The sequence below is a fragment of the Buteo buteo genome, chromosome 1 (assembly GCF_964188355.1).
Source record: "Buteo buteo chromosome 1, bButBut1.hap1.1, whole genome shotgun sequence".
In the NCBI taxonomy this organism is placed as follows: Eukaryota; Metazoa; Chordata; class Aves; order Accipitriformes; family Accipitridae; genus Buteo; species Buteo buteo.
Window position 1 is genome coordinate 71,923,706 of NC_134171.1, and position 21,960 is coordinate 71,945,665.

At 39.7% G+C, this 21,960-nt stretch overlaps 2 protein-coding genes across 8 annotated transcripts in view; one reads left to right on the top strand and one right to left on the bottom strand.

The window, feature by feature from the left end:
* CLGN (calmegin) overlaps nucleotides 1-8,736 on the top strand; it is a 33,083-nt gene extending 24,347 nt beyond the window's left edge. For 5 of the 7 annotated variants that reach the window (XM_075036085.1, XM_075036077.1, XM_075036094.1 and 2 more), the window contains exons 12-16: nucleotides 379-498; nucleotides 680-821; nucleotides 2,697-2,774; nucleotides 5,392-5,495; nucleotides 7,216-8,733. In XM_075036085.1, coding sequence (XP_074892186.1) covers nucleotides 379-498; nucleotides 680-821; nucleotides 2,697-2,774; nucleotides 5,392-5,495; nucleotides 7,216-7,296 — 525 coding nt within the window. In that variant the 3' untranslated portion in view covers nucleotides 7,297-8,733. Of the gene's footprint in view, nucleotides 1-378; nucleotides 499-679; nucleotides 822-2,696; nucleotides 2,775-5,391; nucleotides 5,496-7,215 lie in introns of all 7 variants that reach the window. The other 2 variants (XM_075036107.1, XM_075036103.1) reach the window with 2 other exon arrangements.
* A 1,446-nt stretch (nucleotides 8,737-10,182) lies between these two features.
* Nucleotides 10,183-14,064, bottom strand: SCOC (short coiled-coil protein). The gene is made up of 4 exons (XM_075036129.1): nucleotides 13,958-14,064; nucleotides 13,253-13,324; nucleotides 13,065-13,148; nucleotides 10,183-12,491 (listed from the first exon to the last, which is right to left on the bottom strand). Exons 2-4 carry the CDS (start codon nucleotides 13,272-13,274, stop codon nucleotides 12,349-12,351), a joined length of 249 nt encoding a protein of 82 aa, XP_074892230.1. The 5' UTR covers nucleotides 13,275-13,324; nucleotides 13,958-14,064; the 3' UTR covers nucleotides 10,183-12,348.
* Between the last annotated feature and the right edge of the window lie 7,896 nt (nucleotides 14,065-21,960).

Genomic DNA, 21,960 nt, shown 5'->3' on the forward strand with positions numbered 1-21,960 from the left:
TTCTTGATGCTTTGGGAGCTTTCAGCTGAGTTAGTGCAGCGTGGGGCAAAAATAGAGTAGCTGGGAAGGGTGTAAAGTGTGAGGTTGTCAAGACTCAAAATGTCGCTTTACAAAATTGAGTAGTGGCCAATCTAGTATGTTTGGAGTACCAGGTTTGTTCCTTCTTACTTAGCACCTGCTACTTATTTGCAGTCTGTCAAGTTGTTACTTTACTAGTATTGAAATGTAATATTGTTTTAGTCATTGAAAAGCAATGGTAAGGAATGGTTTTCTTTGGGCAACATAAAGCTTAAAATATATACAGCATGCTTTATAAACTTATCGAAGTGTTGAGAGGGATGTAAATGCAAATATTTTATTTAATTGTTTTTAATATAGCCCGGTATGTTCAGTCAACTGGTAACTGCTGCAGAAGACCATCCATGGCTCTGGGTTCTTTACATCTTGACTTTAGCTCTCCCTGTTGGTCTAGGTGTGTTGTTCTGCTGGCCAGCAAAGGTTAGAGAAATTTACTATATTTTTATTTGGTTTTATTCTTAATACTTTATTTGAAAACTCCTAGCATCTGTGCAACAATATGCACTTTTAATGTGCCATTGTTATTACTTAGCTTGCAGTGGCTGTTGTGTTTAATTCTTAATTTGAGTTTAAAAGTAAACTGATTTTTAATTTGTTGTAGAAAACAGATGAAGATATTGACTTCAAAAAACCTGATATACCTAAGCCAATTACAAAGGGAGAACTAAAACAAGAGAGAGAGGAGTTAGAAGATGATGAAATAGAATTAGAAGAAAAAGAAAATGAAGATACTGCTGAAGATGGTAAGATGAGCAAGCCACCTCACAGTTTGATTAAATATAAAGACATGAATAGGACTAGTTCATGGATTGCATTGCCAATAATTACAACCAGTTATCTCAGAATATGCAAAATCTGCTTTGCTCTGAGTCTTCTTTTTCTCTTTGACAACCTCCAGTGAGTGGCATTCCATGGCTAATAGCTCTTTGATAAACACAAGCAGAAAGTAAGGCTCTCAGTGTTTTTTCGCTTTCAAGAAATTAACATGCTTCCAAGTCTTTTTATGTTTGTAGAAAGTGATGCATATTTTCTCCCTTCTAAATATTTCATATATTGAACACATTTGAATGGTTCAGATATATGTACCTGAAGTGGTTGAAGTCCCATTCTTTCTTTGAAACGTGTCTGGAATAGCTTTAAGTCTTTAACATAAGTCTTTCTGCTTACTCCTCTGGGGGGTGCGGGGGATTGTACCTTGAACTATTCTTTTGGGCACTGATTTTAGCAACTCTTGTTAAAGCCTGAAAATACAGTAGACTTGAAACACTGAAGTCTGCTGCTTCCTTTGTGTTGCTTTCTAGCAATGCATTGCATGCTTGCAGAGGTCTGTCCTGCTGCCCCAAGGGAGAAAGAGATGAGTGATTCAGCAGGTTGAGTTATACTTTGGCATCCAAGGATAAAATCGTCTTGTGTTACTGTATCAAACATTACTAGTACTTTTCAACTATGGCTTTGATGTTCTGTTAGCATTTCCCTGAGTCTATAGCAATGAATAAAAAGCAAATCACCTAACTTACAGTGCATTATCTTGACTGCCATGAGAAAATCCTTAGCCTCAGACCTCTGCAAGATTCTGTGTTTTGTTTTACTGTTCCATGGTAGGAACAAAGAAAGTGACAAATGACTGGCATGGGAAGTTAAAAACCTAGCAGACATTCATGGTTGGTTTGGTTTTTTTCTCAGTACTGACATCACTCTGTATTACTGACTGAAACTTTGTGGGTTTTGTCTGTCTCTGCACTATGTTCCATGAGTGGTGATGGCTTCTGACTGTAAAAGTTCACTCAGCATCAGATTGTCCCGTGCCAGTACTTACAGAATTGAGTACGTTGTTGACACAATGCTTGCCACACCAGACTTAGTCCAATTGCCTTACCATTCGAGGGCCTTACCTAGCCATTTAATTATTTTAGTTATGCTATATGTATTTTTTTACATTAGCATAAATTGTAGGTACAGCATTTCAGCATTGTATCTTCCTACGCTTTCCTTTTGATCTTGCTCTTTGCTCCTGAATTACAGAATTTTTCTTTTATCCAATCTTGATGCACATCTTAGATACGTTCTGTACTTAAAATGCTACTGTTGCAAGGCTGTCTGGAGATACCTGAATTCCAATATTCTTCTGTTAAGTCAGTCAGTTAATTTAGTTAATTACAACACATCACTTAATAAATAATATGTTAAAGCATGTATTTGAATGTTAGAAATAAGGTCCAGGCAATCACAGAGCTAGACTGTTTAGTTCCCACAACTTTTTTAAAGAATTCCACTTGGAACAGCTGTTCATGATGTTTCAAAAGTAGGTTCCATTTTAGACCTTTACTTTGTTACTAAACTGAACACAGAGTAAAACTAACATAGCTAGCTTTTGTATGACTATTCCAAGGTTTTCAAGTAAATTCTGGGCTTCAGAGGGAAGGATTATGCTTCGCTGTCATACGACCTAGCAGTTTCTGTTTGAAGAAGAATTGCTTAGCTTCCCTTAGCTTCCTGCCACCTTTCACATTTGCAGGTTGAAATCTTCCCTTTTTTCCTATCGCTCTTTTGCTTTTTCATATCTGAAAACATTAGAGAATTTGTCTTCTGCCTCCTTCTACTGATGCTTTTTGCTACAGAGAGAAGAGAAATGGAGGAGACAAAAAGAGAGCTTATAAAGGATACAAAGAAGATGGGAAGGGAGGCTCCTCCTTCAGGTACTGGGAAAGGGAAGTAATTTGGGCCAGGACTTGAAAATGGTCTCTGCTTTCTGGCTGCTGCCCCCACTCCCCCCTGCCCCACTTCATTGTTGGTGGTAGAACTTCAAGCTGGTGGATGCCAGCTTTCATCAGATACAGATGTGAGTTTCCTCTGAGATTTCTCAGTATGGTATCTGTAGTCATAAATATTTTCTACTAGTCTCTTTGAATCCTGATAATTTTTACAATTCCTTTATAGTCATTATCTGCTGCTTCATTTTCTGGAGTTGAAGGTAATGGGGTTTGAGCTGTGGAATACTGAATGACTTGAGATCCACATTTTATCATGGGGCCATTAAAAAAAAAAAAAAAAAAAAAGGGTGGCACAATAGCAAATTTCAGAAACACTTGTAGATCTCTGGCTCCAGTGAGAATGAGTTGCTGGCAGAGTGCTTCTTGAAGGGCATTGTCCATGTGATTTACTGTTTTATTTTGCTCTATGGTAATTTTTGTGACATTGCTAAAGAATGATGTGTTCTTGACTTGTCCACTCATCTGCTTTGTCTCCTTGCTTTCCTTGCCCTCTAGAAGAATATTCTGGGAAGTAAAAGAATATTGCCAAGAAATGGAAATTCAGGGGCACAGTCTGAACCTTATTTGTGAAGTTATACATGTATTTATATGAAATACTGTTTTAATTACTGTTAGACTAAAGTAAAATTAATTATTCTAAATAGGATAGTTGTCCAGTTCTGGCTTTTACTGCTTCTGATGTCTGAAGTTTTTTGGTTTGTTGAAATTAGTACTTATGGGAGGTGCTAGGTTTGCATTATTTAAAACTTCTAATCTCTTCATTAAAATATGAGCAAAGGCTTTGTGAATTTTTGCCAAGCTCTTCTGTTAAGGGCTTACTTTTGGAAAAGAAATCTTTGTCTACCTCTGTCTTAAACTATGATATAAAATTTTTTGATCCTATTTCTCCTTTTGATAATAATAGTAGAAAAATATTATTGTAGACATGTATCAGGTATATTTACAGATGGGAAAACTAATTTGTTAGAGTTTCACTGATTGTTATGAACTATTTGGCTCAATTTATAGCTATACTCTAGGCAAAGTTTTTTGGTACTCCTACAGAAGTCTCAAATATTTTAATCAACGATGGTTTTCTAGATTTTCATCACCAAGAATCGGGAGAGTCGCATCTTACATGTGACTACCATCTGACTTTATATGGTTACTTTTGTTTCAGCTTTACTGAGCTGAAACAGTAAGAAATGGGGGGGGGGGTGGGGGGTGGCTATTTGGTTTTGTGTTTTTTTTTTTAACACAGAAGTACTGCTTATGAGATGTAGGCATGACCTGACAAGGATAGAGCTGAGCACTGCTTCATTACTGTTTTTAACTGAGCCACTGGCAAGACTGTTAAGTTGTAAAATGCCATCTTACATCCTTTCTATCAGATTTAGGTATGATTTCTTGTTTACTCTTGATAGAAAGTATTGGAAAGGGTACTCAGTTTCTAGAAGTTGTCACTTCAAGAACTCAGTTTGAAGTAAAGGAAGAGACTTGCCAAGCCCCACTAACTTTTCTTTGAATCATGCTGTGGTTGCTGAGGTTTAGTTGTTACAATGAGCATGGATACCTAAAATGCAGACATGGGAGTGCCAGCTTGTAAGTACTGAAGCCCAAAGTGGAAATCAAAACAGTTGGGTGCCTGGCCTCTTTCACAAAGTATGAATAATACAGAGAGTTGGTTACCCTAGAAGGGCAACCTATATGCTGATCAGAGAGCAGCCTAGAATTCGCAATATGCGGTGCATGCACTGCTCTTTAGTGCAGTGACATGGCCTCAGTAAGAAAGTAGAAACTGCCTCTGTGTTGCTTAGCCTATAGTTTGTCCAGGGAATTCTGGAGCGTAAAAAAGTACTTTTTTTTTTTTAACATTTCCCCACCCCTCTCTGTTCCCTGTCAGTTCAAAGGTCTAACTGAATAATTTTATCCTAGTAGTGCAAGCTGGGCATAGTTTGAGTGAGCTGAGGGGAGTACAGCACTTTTCTGACTAGCTTCTGCATTGCAATAATGCATAAGAAGGGGGTGAGCACAGAGCTGCTTATCCCTCAACCAAAACAGTATGCCAAAAGAATTCCCTGTTGAGAAGGGGAGTTCCCTTAGGATGTGGGTGTCCCCCATGGTGGGTGACACATAACTGCAATATTGTACTTTGCTATCTAAGTCAGAATTTAGTCAGATTTGGGATGCCCAAGTTGTCCTATATTGGACTCCGGTCCCAAAACTGTCTAATACAATCCTTGGATTTAAGGACTTCCCTAAAGGAAATCAGCTTAAGGTTGTCATTTTAGTCAGTCACTTACAAGTCTGGAGAGAGTGTGTGCTATTGTGAAAAGAGGCTAGCCTGAAGCTATTAAAATTGATTATTAAATCTGACAGTGATCAATTTCTACTAATTCATGAGAATTCTACTCTCTGTATTTCAGAGATGGTTTTATGGGTTATTGTAAACAAGCAGTTCATTCTAAGACTGAAATTGGCTTCTTTTCCTTACTAGTGTGTCTGGATATAGTGCATTTTTAATATAGTTCTGTTTACAAAGTAAAATTAACTTCTTCTGCAGAAGATGAAGGTGAAGGTGGTGAAGATATTGATGAAGAAGAAAATGAAGTTGCAGATGGAAGTCAAGAAGGTGATATGTCAAATAAATCTGGTTCAGAAGATGAGGTGAGTTTGGGGTTTTTTTTCCCCTATTTTCTCCTTGCCCTTGTCCAACATCACACTTCTAACTCAGCCCAGTTACCTACAACAAGAGTTTTTCTTCTGTTGAGCCATAAAACAAATCATGAGGTGGAGATGTGTTTTTATTTGACACCTCAAATGCTCTGTATAGGTTTGTGAAACATGTCTCTTCCTGTCTGATTTTGGCTAGGAGGTGATATTTATTGTAAAATACAGGTATAGTATAGAAGTGATCATGCAGGTCTCTAAACCTGAAATGTTTTTACAGGAGTATAGTTTTTAGCAGGTTGTTAAATGAATTGCAAGTGTTGAAAATTTGGATGCTGCAGTAGATGTCAATGTCTTTTTATCATGCTACTTAATTGATGGAACATGTGCTTCTAACCACATAGCCTTGCAGTGAGACCTTAAGCTTTCAGTTATCTTTTATTCTTTTTTTATTTTTTTTTAATTCCAAAATAAGGTTTTATGCAAAATGACCATACTGGTTTTGAATTCAGCACCTGCAGTTTCATTTTTCTTGTGCAGATTAATCCAGTCACCAGATAATCTATAAAACATTTTTCAGACAATAACATTGTAGAATGGAATCTGTGTGTGCTTTTCTTGCTCATCAACTACTCATTATCCTTTCATTTAGAAATTGTGGTATGTCTGAAATGCTTTAGATCCACCCACAGTATTTCTGTTGGTCATCTTGTGCTTGTCACTCCCTAAATGAGTCCCTTCCCAGATCAGAGGAGTTTAATGTAATGTTAAATCCTTTTCATATAAAACTCCTCTAGGAAACTGTACCTTGCATGAGGTTGCATTGTTTCAACACTGAAAATCTTCATTAATTACCCTTTATTCAGTACTTCCTCTTGTTCCTGTAAGAAGGTTGGGTTTTTTCCTTGTGCATTTACCTAGGAATACAGTATCTGATGAACCCCGTTAAGATGCATGTGACTCTTTGTGAAAGTAATAGTAAGATCGGAATGTGTGTATGCCATTACACAGTATCACAGTGAGGTTATGGCTTGCTCTTCAGTGGGTATTCTCAGGGTGTACAAGTTTCTGTCATGAGCTAGCTAGTGACCTACTTGGGAGATGTCATGCACACTGTTTCCTTACTCAGGTTGTGCCACGCTCTGTGAGCTGTTACTTCTGAATGAGGTGTTTGCTATTAGGTGATGTAGGAAAGTGAGGAATCAATGCATTGTCTGAGAATGGAGTTCATGTTGGAAAGGCTTTTCATGCGCCTCTAAGTTAATCACTTTTAAACTGGGAAGAACACACCTGATTTAAGAACAGCTTGTTCTATTTGTAGATCTCCAAAGGCAGCAGTTAGATTGTTTTAAATGCTTCTGGCTTAAGAAGTGGAAATTAAAATTAGCATAAGATGCACTTTAAGGAAGTTGCTAAAATCATTAAAAAGTCATCGCTTTTAAACCAGTGAGGAAATGGGCAAAACCAAATTTCTGACATCAGTTTAGATGTACTATTCTATTCCTTCTGAACGTAGAAAGGAAAAGTCTTTTACCCACTTTATTTACCGTTAGATTAGTATTGTGGGAAAAAAAAAGTCCTATCGCTTAAGTGTTGCATTTAGTGATAATATGATTGGGGGGGTTGAGAGGAGGAATAAAGTAACATGCCAGTTTCAATAATTAAAATTCAGCATTAAAATTTTAAACCGATTTTTTTTCTTTTTTTTTTTCTTCAGATGAAAGAAGCTGATGAAAGCACAGGTTTTGGAGATGGTCCACTGAAATCAGTGCGCAAAAGAAGAGTACGAAAGGACTGAGTTACTTCCAGCTAGTATTTGTAGGTCTAGATAATAGTAACTTTTGGTATGCCACTTCAGTGGGCCTGACCATGCAAGTTCCCGAGATTTGAAGGAAAAAGGAGGACTCATTGCTACTTAACCTCCTATTTTAATTCTCTAACATCTTTTAACCTTCCCAAACTTCCTTGATTCCCTTTTTTAAGGAGAAATACCATCTGTGAGGAGTTAGCTGATGTTTCGAATTCAGAATAAAAGTGAAATTACAAGTTGGCCAACTAATTTTAAGGTGAAGGTTCTTAAGATTTGAAGATTCCTAGAAATTAGTATTAGTTGGATATAAACTTACTTTAAATATTTTTTAAAAACATGAATAAACTGTAATATTTTTGCAGCTCTAGCACAAAATTAGCTGTTTATACTTTTCAGCTAAAAGAGGATGATAGTATAGATGTAGCATCTATAGCAGTTCATATTGCTATGAGAAAAGGGGTTTTTTTCTGTGCAGAGCTAAATGCAATAATAGTTTTTGTATGATGATTTAGTGCTAGCAACAATCTTTATTGTAAATTATTTATTTTAGTTGATCTTGTTCCATGGGTGGTCACCTGTTCACTTTAGACATTGGTTACAGTAATTTATTTTTAAGAGATATTTTAAAATAGAATACTCATAGAACAAGTGGTAATTGATGTGACTTGTTTTACTTTTGAATGCAGATACCAAATCTGCAGAAGTGATATACAGATGATTTTTTCAAACTTTTATAGTTCTCATGTTCCAAGCCAGAGTGGTATAACCTCTGTTTGTAAAATACTTGCTAAGTGTACATTGCCTCCTAAAAATATTTAATAATTCTTGCTTAACATGAAATTTATTAATATAGATAAGAATTTTTGATGGATTAAGTTTTTTACAGATGTGAGTAACTGGGCATTCTCATAATATAGTTTAAATAAACTGCATATTGTAAAAGAAACTTTGTTTTGTTAAAGTTCAGCTGTATATTAAAATAAACAATAAAACTGCATTCACCAGAAACCTCTTGGTGCTTGGCAGCTGCCTATAATATCTGTAGGATGTAAAATGCTAGCAAAACCAGTCATACATTACAAACAAGTAGACATACATTAATTCATAAGGAACCTAACAGATTTCCTTGTGCCTGGCAAGAATTTAGTTCACTTCAAAAAGAAATATTTTCACAACAAATTGAGTCAGCAAAGATTCCATGGAAGTCTCTAAGAAATGAATGCTTAAGTAACCTTGATGAAGCAGCCAGTGTCTTCAAGTGCTTGTGTTGAAGTGTTCAAAAGTTAATTATATTGGACTCTATTTTGTGTGAACTACATGGAAAGGCCTCTGTTTTTTTTGTTTGGTTTGGGTGGAGGGTGTTTAAAGTTAAATGCAAGTTCCCTGCTCTTTATTTAGGGTCTGCAGGCAAAAGGTAAGAAATGAAGGCTCCAGATTCCTCCTCCTGCCTGTGACTTTTCAGCACTAGATAAAGATTGTTACAAATGCGGTATCCTGCTAGTAACAGCTGCTGAGAGCTGTCAGAGCATTTCAGCACTTCTTTTGAATGAATCTTGTCTGAGTCTGGTAAAAGTCCTTTGGAATTTTTACAGCATTTGGGTGTGGTTTGGGGGGGTTAGTTTTTGTTTGTTTGTTGGGGGGGGGGGGGGGTTGATTTCGTTTTGTTTGGTGTGATATAGTTACTCCAGGGATTGGTCACCCTACAGGAGATGCTAGTCTTCCCTTACGGTTTTGAACTTAAGGTTCCCATAAAGTCTTGATTAATGCCCCATCAATATCTTGGCTTGTACCTCACTTCAGTAAATAAGGAGCTGTTTATTATGGGTAAAATGGTCTTGTGAGACCATGACTCAAGGGTGCTGTTTGCAGTAATAGTGACTCGTAAGGCCTGTCTCACTTTAATACTGACTTAATGACTTCAATTACCTGGAACCTGGAGATAGAAGACATCCTTCTGCACATCAGCTTACTTGGATCTAGTCTTATGCTAGTAATAAGGGGAGAAATATCAGAGCTTTGGGGATTTGAGGCTCTAGATCTAGAAAGCCAGGCAAAGGGGGAACCCCCCTCCACTGACACTTGTAACACTACGATTTCACCCGCAGTTCATGCGTGTAGTCCATCTCCATCTGAATGGGTATTTCAGGAAAAATACTTGATCTTGCTATCATGGCTGCTTGAAAGTGCTTTGAAATTAACAGACTAGTGATAATCATGTTCCAGGATGCCTTGCTATTAACACTGTCAGTCATCTTTGGAACTCCATGAGTATCAGACCTCTGCAGCTTGCACTCCTGCTGGCTACATCATAGCCTGGTAAAAGTGGTCTTACTGAGGACACCAAGTCCCAGACTGAGAATGTTCTACCTTCACGGAAGGCTTAGTAGGACCGAAGCCTTTTTCTTTAATTACAACTGAAGCTACTCCTCAGCTAGCTTCTACCTTCACGAAGGTATGATGAAGTAATAATTCTGGTTTCCGTCTAACATAGAGCTCATTACCTGTATAGGAAAAGGTAAAATCTCTTCTATTCTAACTTGGCTTGAAGTTTTCCCACGTGGGGAGGTGCAAGTTTTAGCTTTGACAACACAGGATGTAGTCTACCGATCCTTTTCCTTTAGCCAGAACAGAAAAGTATACATAAATTTAAGATTCATGGGTGAAAATACCAAATGAGTCAGGAACAGGAAGCTTGCTGAAAATAGATTAATTAACCCAGGTTTAATCTTAATACTTGCTAATTACATCTCATCTTTCAGACACTTCAGCTATGTAGAAACAACTATGATGATGGCAAACCCTACTACTTTTCTGCCTTTTGACTACAGGTAGTTATGAGAAGTTTTAGGGTTTATAAATGTTAAACCAAACTAATAGAGACAAATCAAAAGTTTTTATTTAGTGTAAAGTCAGAAATACAACATCTTTAAAATGTTCATAAGTTAAATGAAGGCCACAGTAGTGGAATGTAAGATGCTATATAGATGAAATGACTACTATATACACACCGATGGATAAAATATCACTATCCAATCTTACAATACAAACCCATGATTTTAAGATTACTTGATCTTGGGGAAATTGCTGAAGTCTAACAAGCGCATGCTGTTACCACTTGATCTCCTACAGTGCAGATGGAGATGTGCAGTGACGTGGCTTTAAAGCTAGGATGGCTGTAATGCAATGCAATCTTTAAGTCAAGTGCTTGGTGTGATTGTTCTTTTTTAATGCTCAAACCCTGGACTAAACATGTGATCTACTCTACCTGCTAGCAATCCCTGGATGAATTTAGAGTTCCAGTTGGGCAATAAAGTGAGAGAGTAGTCCATAGAAGATTAAAAATAATTTCAGATGTTCACAGGATCCCATGACACAAATGATATCAGTCATTTGTGCCTTGGTAGGTAAAACTTTACCAGGTTTCTTGACTCAGACTTGTAAACAGCCCTCAAGACCCAACTATTAGTGCTTTGTTTGCAATCACTTGACTTTGCTGACACTCTGGTGAGTGCTGTACAGTCATCTTTCTTTAATGGGGAGAAATGGGAGACCCTCCCCTTTGGGAGGGGGGAACCTCACAATGTCAGCTTACGCTTGACACAGCAGTGCTTAGCTGCCAAGAAACTTGGGGATTTATTCTACTATTGCATCCACTCGTTCAGTTTCTGCAGCTTTATTTTATAGAATGCATCACAGCAAGGTTGAAATAGATCCTTGAACTAGTGGTTTCCTTTTGTTAAAAGGTAATGTACAATGGCTTTGTTACTGAAGAGACAGACCTCAGTTCTAGGTAACAACCATAAATAAGTCTGCAATGTTGCTGTATGGCAAGATGAAACAAATGCAACTGAGTATTGCTAAAACTTACATCGTTTTTTTGTAGTTCAGCTTCTGCTCTCCCTTAATACTGATCATGCTAGGCATGCCTGCCGCCTCTACGGGAAGTACTCAGACCCGTCATCTGGGCTGAGCTCCTTTACAAAACCTGCTAACAAACAGCCAAGCCAGTAAAAACCAGGGCACCTTGCTGCTATGCATTGCTCAGAGCAGCACAGATTTGAGAGGCAAAAGGCACCTTTGTTCTACTGCCTTAGATGTTTCTGAGCAGTGCCTCAAGAGGTACTTCACGAACTCGGGCTCTGGGGCAGGAACGCAGTTGCTCTAAGGCCTGAAGCAAAGACAAGTTTGGCACTTCAGGAGGGAAGTAAAAAGTGGCAAGGAAAGACTTGTTCTCGGTTCCTCACTGCAGATTGTCCCCAACGAGCATGAGGAACACTGTTGACCTGTTTGTGTAAAGCTTATTACTCAGGTTTTTATTTAACTCTTCATCATACAACTGGAAAACTTCAGGAAGATCATACATCATGATGCTGTGCCTGATCATTCTTTGAGGAAACAGGAAAGTGAAAATGGTTTGACGTGTACACCTTGCAAACTACACACACTCTGATACTGCATCAATTTGGTATTTCCCTGATGTAAGTTGCTTATCCTTGTTCCTCTTCCCTTACCCTCCCCCTTCCCAAAAAATCTTAAGTAAGTGTTTTTCTGTATGCAAGCCCTACAAATAATGTCATACTGTTATTACTTCATAGAAATTCTTAACTGATTTACAGGTTTTTGTTTAAAGTTGATGCAATTAGACTTTGAATATTTTCATCAAATGAGGTTTCAACACAATATTATAACTATTATTTTGCTAGTCAAGAACACTACCCTAAGACCTCAAAGAGCGCCAACAGACTTTTGTTTAACCTGACAAACTGAATCCAATTTTTAACAAGATATGCTTATTTTTAAAACAAATATGAAAGTTTAGTAAGTCTCTACACTACATTTGCACATTGCTTAATCTTAACAATACACAAACTTACGTCTCCTGCTCATGATAATGTTCTTAATTCTGTTTATCACCAAAGTTTATAATCTTCAGGTATCCAGTAAAGCCACAAACCTAAGGTATTTTAGCTCATGTAGCCTATGCCAATTAAAACAAAAAAAGACAGCAGCAATACAATGACATCATCTGAGAGTCAACCCTTACTTCCTTTTGCTTTTTGTGTCAGTTGTTTGGAAAACACTAGACGCTGACATCAGATTTTCTATATACTGTCCAAGAACTTGGTTTTCTGATTTCAGTTTCAAGTTTTCTTCCTTAACAGCATCTACTCGTGCTGAGAGATCTGCGAAGATGATATTACAAGAAAAATATCAGACAGTACTGCACACAATAATGAATATGTTTTATGTGCCTACATCAGACTATTGACACTTTTAATTTGGGAAACATTGCCATAAGGTATTACCTTACAAAGCACCATGCTGCTCACAAGTTTTATCTAAAGCCCATTATTCCTATATTATTTGGTAGTACAGTATTTTGACAAACTTGTTACACGAATATACTGTCAGTCTGCATCTTTATTCTTTTAATTTTTTAATTAAGCTATTGCAAACTAAACTATTTGGAAACAAAAGTTCAGTGATGAACAGAATCAAAGATGTATGTCAACTGATAAGCCTGGGAAAGCGAACCATATTGTTCCTTCTGCTTGATGCGTTATGAGAGTCGAGCAAACGTTATGTTGCATAAAGAGGGAAAAAAATAGTTCTGAGACCTTGCTTATGTACCTTCAACTGCATAAGTGACATACTTCTGGACACTTTGACTAAGGTAGGGCAGAACAGTAACGTTCTCTTCTTTTGCTTACTCCTGTGTGCTTGTAAAAAAAAATCAGATGTGTCAAGCTGCTAACCTTCAAGTGTGTGCTGCAGTTCCAAAACTTGGTTAATAAGCCGTGTTTTCTCTTCTAATTCCACCTGATTCTCAGCCTCTACAGCTGCAACAAATCATATGAGTTTTAATGCAACCTCTGTAACAGTTGGAAATTACATTAAGTAGAAAAAAATAACAATGATGAACAAGAACATTAAGAATTTATACCATCCATGTCTGCATTCATCATTGTAGAACGGGCTCTTTCCGCTTTTGAAGAGAGAATTCCTGAGCGATGCTCTGCTCAAAGAAAAAAAAAAAAAAAAAGAGAGAACACCGAGGTGACCGTTAACGTAACTGCCTTTACATTTGGATTTTAGATGCGCTTTTCTAACCGGCGTTAAAAAGCCAGCACGTAAGCCTAAGGCAGAAGAACGTCTTTTGACGTTCTTTCCTTATTTTTCCTGGAGCCTTCTGTGGTCTGTAAATACGCTTCTCCAAGCAACTACGCTTCAGTTTACAAAAATAACCGACCTGTGTTCCTCTCCGGTGCCTAAACTAACCCCGTGCGCTTCACCGATGCGCTTGCCGCCTTCTGGGCACCGATCTTTCTGGAACCGGCCGTTAAAGAAACGCACCAGCGGACGGGCCCCCTTCGTCGCCCGCCCCCTCTCGCCGTTATCGCGGACACCGGGCCTGCGGGGCGCAGCTTCCCCCCTCCACCTCACGCCGCATCCTCCTTCGCCGCAAGACGGAACGGCCGAACGGCAGCGCCAGGGGCGCCCGACCCGCCGCAGCGGGGCTCCCACCCAGGACCCTCCGCCAGCTCCGCGGCCCTGCCCGCGCAGCCCCACCCCCGCTCCGCGGCCTACGGCACCCACCCTCCCTGCAAGAAGCCGCCCAGGCCCGGCCGCCCCGCCCCGCCATCCTCACCTGCCGCCGCCTCCTCCTCCTCCTCCTCCTCCCTGCGGGCTGCGCCCCGGCCCCGGCCCCGGCCCCGTCCCGCCCGCAGCCGTCCTGCCTCCCCGCCGCGCCTGCGCCGCCTCCCCGCTGGCCGGCCCTGCGCGCGCACAGGGCGGCGCCCGCCCTTAGCCAATGGAGCGCTCGGCAGCAAGTGGGAGGCGGGCCTCTTCCAGCCCTGGCACCGCCCCCTCCCTTTGCTCACAGGCCGTTCCCCGCCCGGCGGCCGTTGGCGGGGGCGGGGCGGGTGTGAGGGGACGCGGCGGGTGTGAGGGGACGCGGAGCGAGGGAGCCCTCCCGCCTTCCCCCCCTCGCCTCACGGGGTTAGGCGGCCCTTCGCCGGTAAATCCCGCTGAGCTGTAGGTGAAACGATGGAAGTAACTAGTCAGTGCGGGATTCAGTTAGCGTCGACGGTGTTCTGACGGATCCTTTTTGCGCTGGAGGCCGTCAGAGCGGTGGGCCTCGACCCGCGGTTGGCCGGTTGCTCTGCAGTTGCGTTGAGGAGAAGTTAGGAGAAGGCAGAGGTGTTCTCCGGTGTGGGAGTCCTTCGGGTTTGGGCAGGCTGACAAAGCCTGAGGAAACTTGGAGAAAAACGAGCGTGCGGGTGCCTGCGGCTCACTCCCGGACTGCTTCCAGTCTGGCAGATTGAATAAGCCTTCTGCATGGCAGTGTCCAGGTTAAGAAACCTGGGATTTAGCTCCTCGCTTCTGGATCTTAACAGCGTTAGAGATCCCATCCCACGGAAACCTGAGTAACTTCGCATAGTTGCTCTCGTCTAGCCAGCTCCAAACCAACGCTCCCGTTTCTGTGTCCTTTCCCTGTGGGGGAATGACCCTTGCAGAACATGCTGCACAGGGTGCTCCTTTTGGACCTCATAGGACAGCCCATGAGCCACAGTAAAGACAACGTGCAGGACCCCAGCTAATTTTGGTGGCTTCACTGAAGTGACTGCACTGCATAACCTCCAGTATCTTTACAGGTACTATGTAGTTTGAGCCGTATGTTGCAGTGACACATATCCATACGTTGCAGGAATAGATCTAGTTATAAATAAATAATTTGGTGCTGTGTAGATACCCAGGAAGATAAAGGCATTTGGGAAGTGTGCCCTCTGCTGTATTTCTTCAATACAACACAGAAAGTATGTATTTCTAATACATAATATCTTATGAGTGCCTCCACAATATTATTAACATTGTGTTAATAACTTTTTTAACCTCACAGTCACATAAATTCAGATTAGGCTGAATGCTGTTCAAGTTATGAAAACATTTTAATTAGAGTCCTGCACTCTGTACTGGAAAATGAGTCTGTTTTCGGTTCCATTGGCTAGTTTACTTAAAAAGTATATCACCTTCTCTACAAAAGGCATTTTGAACCCAGTAATCTGCCTTAATCCCCGCAAGCAGTCCTCTCAGGCGGTGGCTGGGCCTTAGGAGCTTGTTAGTAACTGTCTTTGCCATATTTAAGTTGACAGGTGCTTCTCACCCTGTTATGATACTGCTTGCTGCACTTGCTATGTGGCAAGCCTGGCAATCAACACGTTCTCATCATTCTTTCTAGCAAGACGGTCTCCAGCACTTTGATTAACAGGGAAAAAACATGGCCCGAGTCTCCAGGTGGATACAGATGGATGGAGAGCTTGCTTACCTGGCGAAGAACTTGCTGTGTTTTATACTGTAAGGGGCAGGGGGGGGAATATTGCAGGCTAATCTTGGGGAAATGCACCTCTGCTCCAGAAATTCTGCTTTGCTCACTGCATTACATTTGCAGTTTATTGTCTAAACCGTTCCAAAATGAGCAAAGTGGGGAAATCCTAGACATTAAATTATGGGACAGAATGGAAACCAGGCATATTAGCTTCCGTGCTGTTGTAGCCAAAACAGAGTAGTAATTCCAAGAGTTGCTGGTTTACCTACTGTTTCCATTTTGGTACATGTACTGTTGAGGGTTCACCCTGCTTTGCGTGGTTGTAGTTTCTGACTGTAGTATTTTCTTTTGATTCTTACCTCTGGTGTTTGCGCTTGAGCACCAGGCTGAAACTCCTTTTCAGAAGTTAACCTGTGTGAGAGGTTTTTTGGTTTTCCTTTAGAGAAAATCGTCTTTATCTGAGCCTCCACTGTTAGCATTGCAGAGGGGCTGTCAGCAGAGAACAGATGGCATCTTTAGTCTACATAGTACTGCCTTAGGTTTGTACCTCAGTATGCTCAGACATATAGGATCTCACACAATGCATCTTCCTACTCTAAGTGCTTAATATCAATCCCTTTACCCTAGTATCTGAGATATTGTGCAGCTGGCCCATGCTCCTGGGCCCCAAAGTTTAGAAACTCTTTCTGTGTGACCTGGCTATGTCCCAACTCCTTATCATGGCAAGATCCATGCATGTTACTTCTTTTCTTTCCCTGTCCATAATCCCCTGATTTCCAAGGAAAGTATAGCTAAGTGCTGACCCAGCAGGGAGCAACCCTGCTGTGCACAGCCCTGGTGTCCACACTCCAGGGACCAAGACTACTGGATTGATGCTGCTGGGTGCAAATTCCACAGAGAGAACGCCTAGCTCCTCTTGCTTTCCCTCAAAAAGGTTTGCCTTCCTAACCCTCCCTCTATTTTCCAGCACAAAGAAGTCAACCCCAGGATTCTAAATATCTGATGCATTACCGGATTTAAACAAACAAAAACCCAAACCCAACACACCACAGAAAAAAAAAGCCCACAACCCAAAGTATTTTTTATGTGAAATCAACCACAATAGAAGCTTAGCATATCACATGACTTACCCATTTGTTGTTCAAATTCCTTACCTCACCTGTCTTGCATTGGGTAACACATCATCGATGAAATTTGTTGTGCACTTTAAATTTGAAGCTTTGGGGATTTAGAGTACATCCCAAACAATAAGTTTCCTTTTATAATGCAGAACGTGTCCCAGGGAAGACTTACCTATGCATGTGTGCAGAGTAACCAAATGGTACTTTGCATTCAGGGGTGTGCTTGGTGTCCCCTTTGGCTGGAGGTGGCCAATTCAAGCCCTTGTATACAATTCTCACTTTTATCAGCCTGTAGTATTTTGTTAACTCTTGTGTTAGAAAGTGTCATTTCTTTGTTCTGTAAGTTGTTAGCGTAGCAAGTCTTGTCTGGGGACTGTTTCCGGGAGAACCTGGAACAATCTTTCTGAAGACTGGCTTCTGTTTGACAGGGATCTGGCAACATTTGCTTCTTTGTGGTTTCCCCACTTGCTGGGAGGGGCAAAATTAATGAGGTAAATACTAATCACATGTAAGTGTGAGCAAATAGGTCAACTTCACTATGCGGCTGTTTACTTTGAGTCTTTGGAATATGCAGCACAAGGCTGAGAGACTGGGCACAACCTGTGTTCACAGGGCTTTTTTTCTTAGTTTTGTTTACAAACTTAATGTTCTCTACTTTAGAGAACATATACCTTATCAAGAAAATTAAATAATATTCTCAAATGCTGGAAATTAATTGTTTACTTCTGTGGAGCAGCATAACAACATACTAATAGCCGCTCTGCAATCTAAAAGAAGATGTAAGATGATTCTCTTTATTACTGGAAATACTTGAACACTGCCCTAAGTAGTGATCCACTGTTTTGTTTATTAAACTATTTTTACATTACACACTAGATCACTCACTTCAGGTAAGTGAATTTTCTGACTGAAAAGAGTTATAAAGAGAGCTCGTAATATTTAGCAATGTGTCAGAGCTCCTGAAGTCAAAACTGACTTGGATGTAACTAAGAACAGGTGCTAATCCCTTCCTTTCTTACTAGTTCATTTTATGTTTTCTAAGGCATTTGGTTAAAGCAGAGGAGGCATTCATAATATTGTCATCTATGTTCAATTTTTAGGAACAACAAGTTTCACTTCACAAATGCAATTATCTATACTTACTTGTATCCATAGTTCCGGTTAAGCTTTCCTAAAACTAGCTGACATTGCTGGCAAAAGGAATTAATTTATTCAGTTTCACTGAAAGAGCATTTTTTGCTTAAAGTAGCAACAATCTCCCTAGGATATAAAGCATCATTAACAGTTTACCTGAATGCATACATGTGTACAGTTACAAAACTACAGGAGAGAATTTTATTGCTCTGGACTCAGATTCTGAGTCATTGCTGCTAATGACAAACGTTTTCAGACGTTTTATTTCTAAAACTCTGGTGTATATCCTGTTTTTTTCCATGGTACACAGTGCAAACCAACAAGCCTGTCACTTCCTTTTTGGCAACCTTTCAGGCGCTAGAGGCGCCTGCGTAAGCTGTCTGATGACAGAGGCTTCACTGTTCACCACTAGAATAGAAACATATTCTCCTTTTCACTAACAGAAGAAGGTATTGTACAACTTTCTGAGATGAGTTTGCTACTTGAACTGTACTGTTTTCTCCTTTAACTAATTATTGCCACAAAGAAAAAGACAAAAAGGAATACAAATACTTTAGTTCTTTTTCCTTGCCATACTAACTTGCAAGACCCTTTACATCAAATCTTCATCATTTTGTTTCTCTGCGGAAATGACAGACAGACTCTGAGAACTTTTTTTTCCAAGTAATGTTGCTTTATACCAGAATTCTCTGCAATTCTTGTTACTCTTTCTCAGTAGGCTCAAAAGGCTTTTGTAGCCTTGTGCACATCCTTGTGCAAATTTACAATTACAGACTTCTGTCAAATGGAGGATCTGAGTAGTTCTTAGTTTGCTCTTTTTCCAACCAAATCAAATTGTACAAAATGAGCAGCCATTTAGGCTTACATTGGTCTAACTGTTGTCTGTGTCCTTGCTTATTGTGCGTGTTTTGGTAGTGCCTTGTGTCCTGAATGAGAATGCACCTTATATGATGTAACCTGTGAGCATACAGTTGGAAAAAAAAAATCCAGCCTCTTTAGAAGGTCTACAAAAAGAAAGCCTGAGAAAGTCATGTTTTCTCTTTAACCCTGGAGAGGCCAGCCTTCTAATGTAACTGTGTCCTATCTTTTGCAAGGTTGTGCATGAGTGTAAATGTTCTCATTTCTACTCTGACTCCACAAAAATGCATTTTTAAATAGACTGAGCAACTGCACTCTTTGCAGCTTTAGGCTGTGAATACCAACATATATGACCTAACGTTGGCCTGTTAACAGTTTGCTCCTCCTTGTAATCATCAGCTATAGGTTTTTGCAGCTGTTGGGCATCATCTCACTGTTTTATTTTTTCTTTCATTTCCTCTGTGGTTTTGTTTGAGTAGGTAATTTTTTGAGGGAACTTTATCAAGTGCTATGAGTCTCTAAATGAAAAGGTATTTCTTTCATTAAAGGTGAAACTATTTTCACAAATGCTGTTAATGAATGCTTTCCTTGATTTCATACACTTTTGATATTGCTATTAAAAAAATTATTGAGAAGTTTCTATCTTGCTACCATTTTCTGTTCATCTTCATTTACATGGAAGTGATTTATTTTTAATACCTGTGTACTTAATAAATAGAGAAACGCTGCTGTTTTGAAAGAGCAGTAGCTATTAAATATTCATGCACTGCATTCAGTTAATCAGGCTCAGTAACCCTGTTGCTTTGCCACAATGGCTTTTCACTGTACTAAAGAAACTTTGATACGAAGACTGTATTCTGATTATGCTTCAGATTGTACATACATAGCATGTTGTTCTACTTGTCTGTTTAGTATATTTTCCAGTACATTTTAAGAAATGGGGGGAAAGCCTTATGCAATTACAAATGTACTAGAGTTCATTAAAACCAGTGCATCTTTGTAATCCTACTTAAAATTTAATTATGGAACACTTGCTTCTAAAACATCAGGTCATCCTTGGGCAAAGTCCACTTATGATCTACATATTGCAAGTCCAGTTTCCTTATTCCTTGCTTGAACTTGCTGTTGTCCATCCTAAGGAATCTTTTTCTCTCTCACCGTGTAAAATTTGTCTTTTATCCTCCCTGCTCTTCTGGAATTAATGTTCTTCTCCAGCCTTACAGTTACAGCTGTAAGGCCCATTCTGTTTGTTAGCTTCTGTGCTCCAGAGTTACTGTAATTAGTCTTAACTTCAAATGGGAGAGGTGAGGAAGACTGCTTCCTAGAAAGTATATGATAGTCTCTTCCTCTTACAGGTTAGGAATTTTCTTATACCTTTCTCTCTAGCCTCCAGGTGTTGCCCTCTGACAGAAGAAATGGACCAGGGTTATCATGTTCACCATGAATCTTACTGTATTCTCCCTCTATGCCTTCAAGCTAAAATCTTGCCTGAAAATGTCACTTATTTTCCATTACTCTGAATTTCTCTCTCTACTTCTGAGTGACTGTCCCCACCTCTTCACGACTAGGGGAAGAGCTCTGATATTGGTAACATATCTTGCGTAAATAAACCTTTTTTTATGGTCCTCTTTATGTTGTGAACACGGGCTTTCTCTGACCTTGGGTGTGTTACTGCAGTCAAGAGTCTAGTAAATTTGAAGTGCTCCGTTTCTGAGGTGCAGTAGACTCTTACTTGCACTGTTGCTGAGCAGCTACTTTTGTATCAGTGACATCTGTCAGGGCTTGGCATTGGTGAGTATATTTTGGTATCTAGTGTCAGTTGGTGCTTGAATGGGAGAGTTTTTAACTTTGTGCCTCTGTTTCCTCATGTGTATTAACGTTTTTCCAAGCTGCAAGGGTGCTGAGGTTAGAGTAGTAGAGGAGGCTAGTGTGTGTTTGCCTTCTGAAGAAAGCGACTTGATGTCTTCTGAAAGACTAAGCAAGCAATATGGCAAAAACACCCATCTGTGAGACAGGGCAGATTCAAACCCATCCAGTATTACGGAGTCATCCCTAACTCAGCTACTTCTGGATGCTTTGCAAAGACTAGACAATCTTGCTGCTGTGTGCCGCCCCTCATCTGTTCTTGCTATGTTATCAGCTGTGCAGCAAGTCATGAAACAGTGTCATAGGATACCTTTTCCTCACTGTTCTACACCTTGCTACAGGGAAAGAGTGAGATTCACTGTCAGCAGAACCTTTCATTACTGCACAACTTGTACCAAGGTCTGCCAATTTTTCTTCTTGTGAATACTTCGGTTCAACCACAGCTTGATGTCATTAGGCTATATGCTGTATAAACAAAGTGCATTCAGACATCCAGTTCAGCACCATCACACTAATAGGTAATTGCTAGAAAATTGTGTTCTAAAAATAAGATAAACTCCATGGTATTTTTTATATCGGAAGTAAAGATAGCATGTACAATAACATTCTTTACACTAAAAAAAAAAGGGGGGGGGGGGGGAATAGGACTTGTATTATTCATTAATAAGCAATCCAGATTCCTAGCTACTGTAAATTAGCACAGCTCTATGGCAGCCGTGCTGACATGATCACGTTGATACTCTGGCCACACCTTTCTAAATAATTTATTATTAATTCATATTATTTCATTTTTCCAGTGTGTAAAACTATCCTACTTCCAATTCCAAATAATTTCTGTTCCATAAGCTACAAGGTGGGGGTGGGGGGAGGCAGTCTTTGTTTTCATAGTTTCTTTTTAAACAATTAAAAGCTTAATAGTGGGGATTTAAATGGATCAGCTTATTTCCATTACCAATTAATTTGCATCACTTCTTGCAAGCTCTCGCTAGAGTGTGTCAAAGAGATTATTGTTCCATATTCAGGAGGAAAGGCCAGCATTATCAGTGTTTTCTTTGATAGTAGTAACTACCGAGTTAACATTACTGTAACTTTTTCTTTCTGAACAGTGAAAGGCTATATGTGCTCAGATGATGAATGTATATTACCATATGCTATTATGTGAAAACTGTGGTAGCCTCCATACCCACAGAATCTCAATTCTTAACTAATCACAAGGCTTATTCAACTATACAACTAGAAAAGTTTACTTGAGGGCATTTGCTAAAAATACATTGTACCTAGTAGTTAGGATCTACAGATTTGTATGCTCATCCAGTATTACTATTCAGCCCATGGAATTTGTATTGT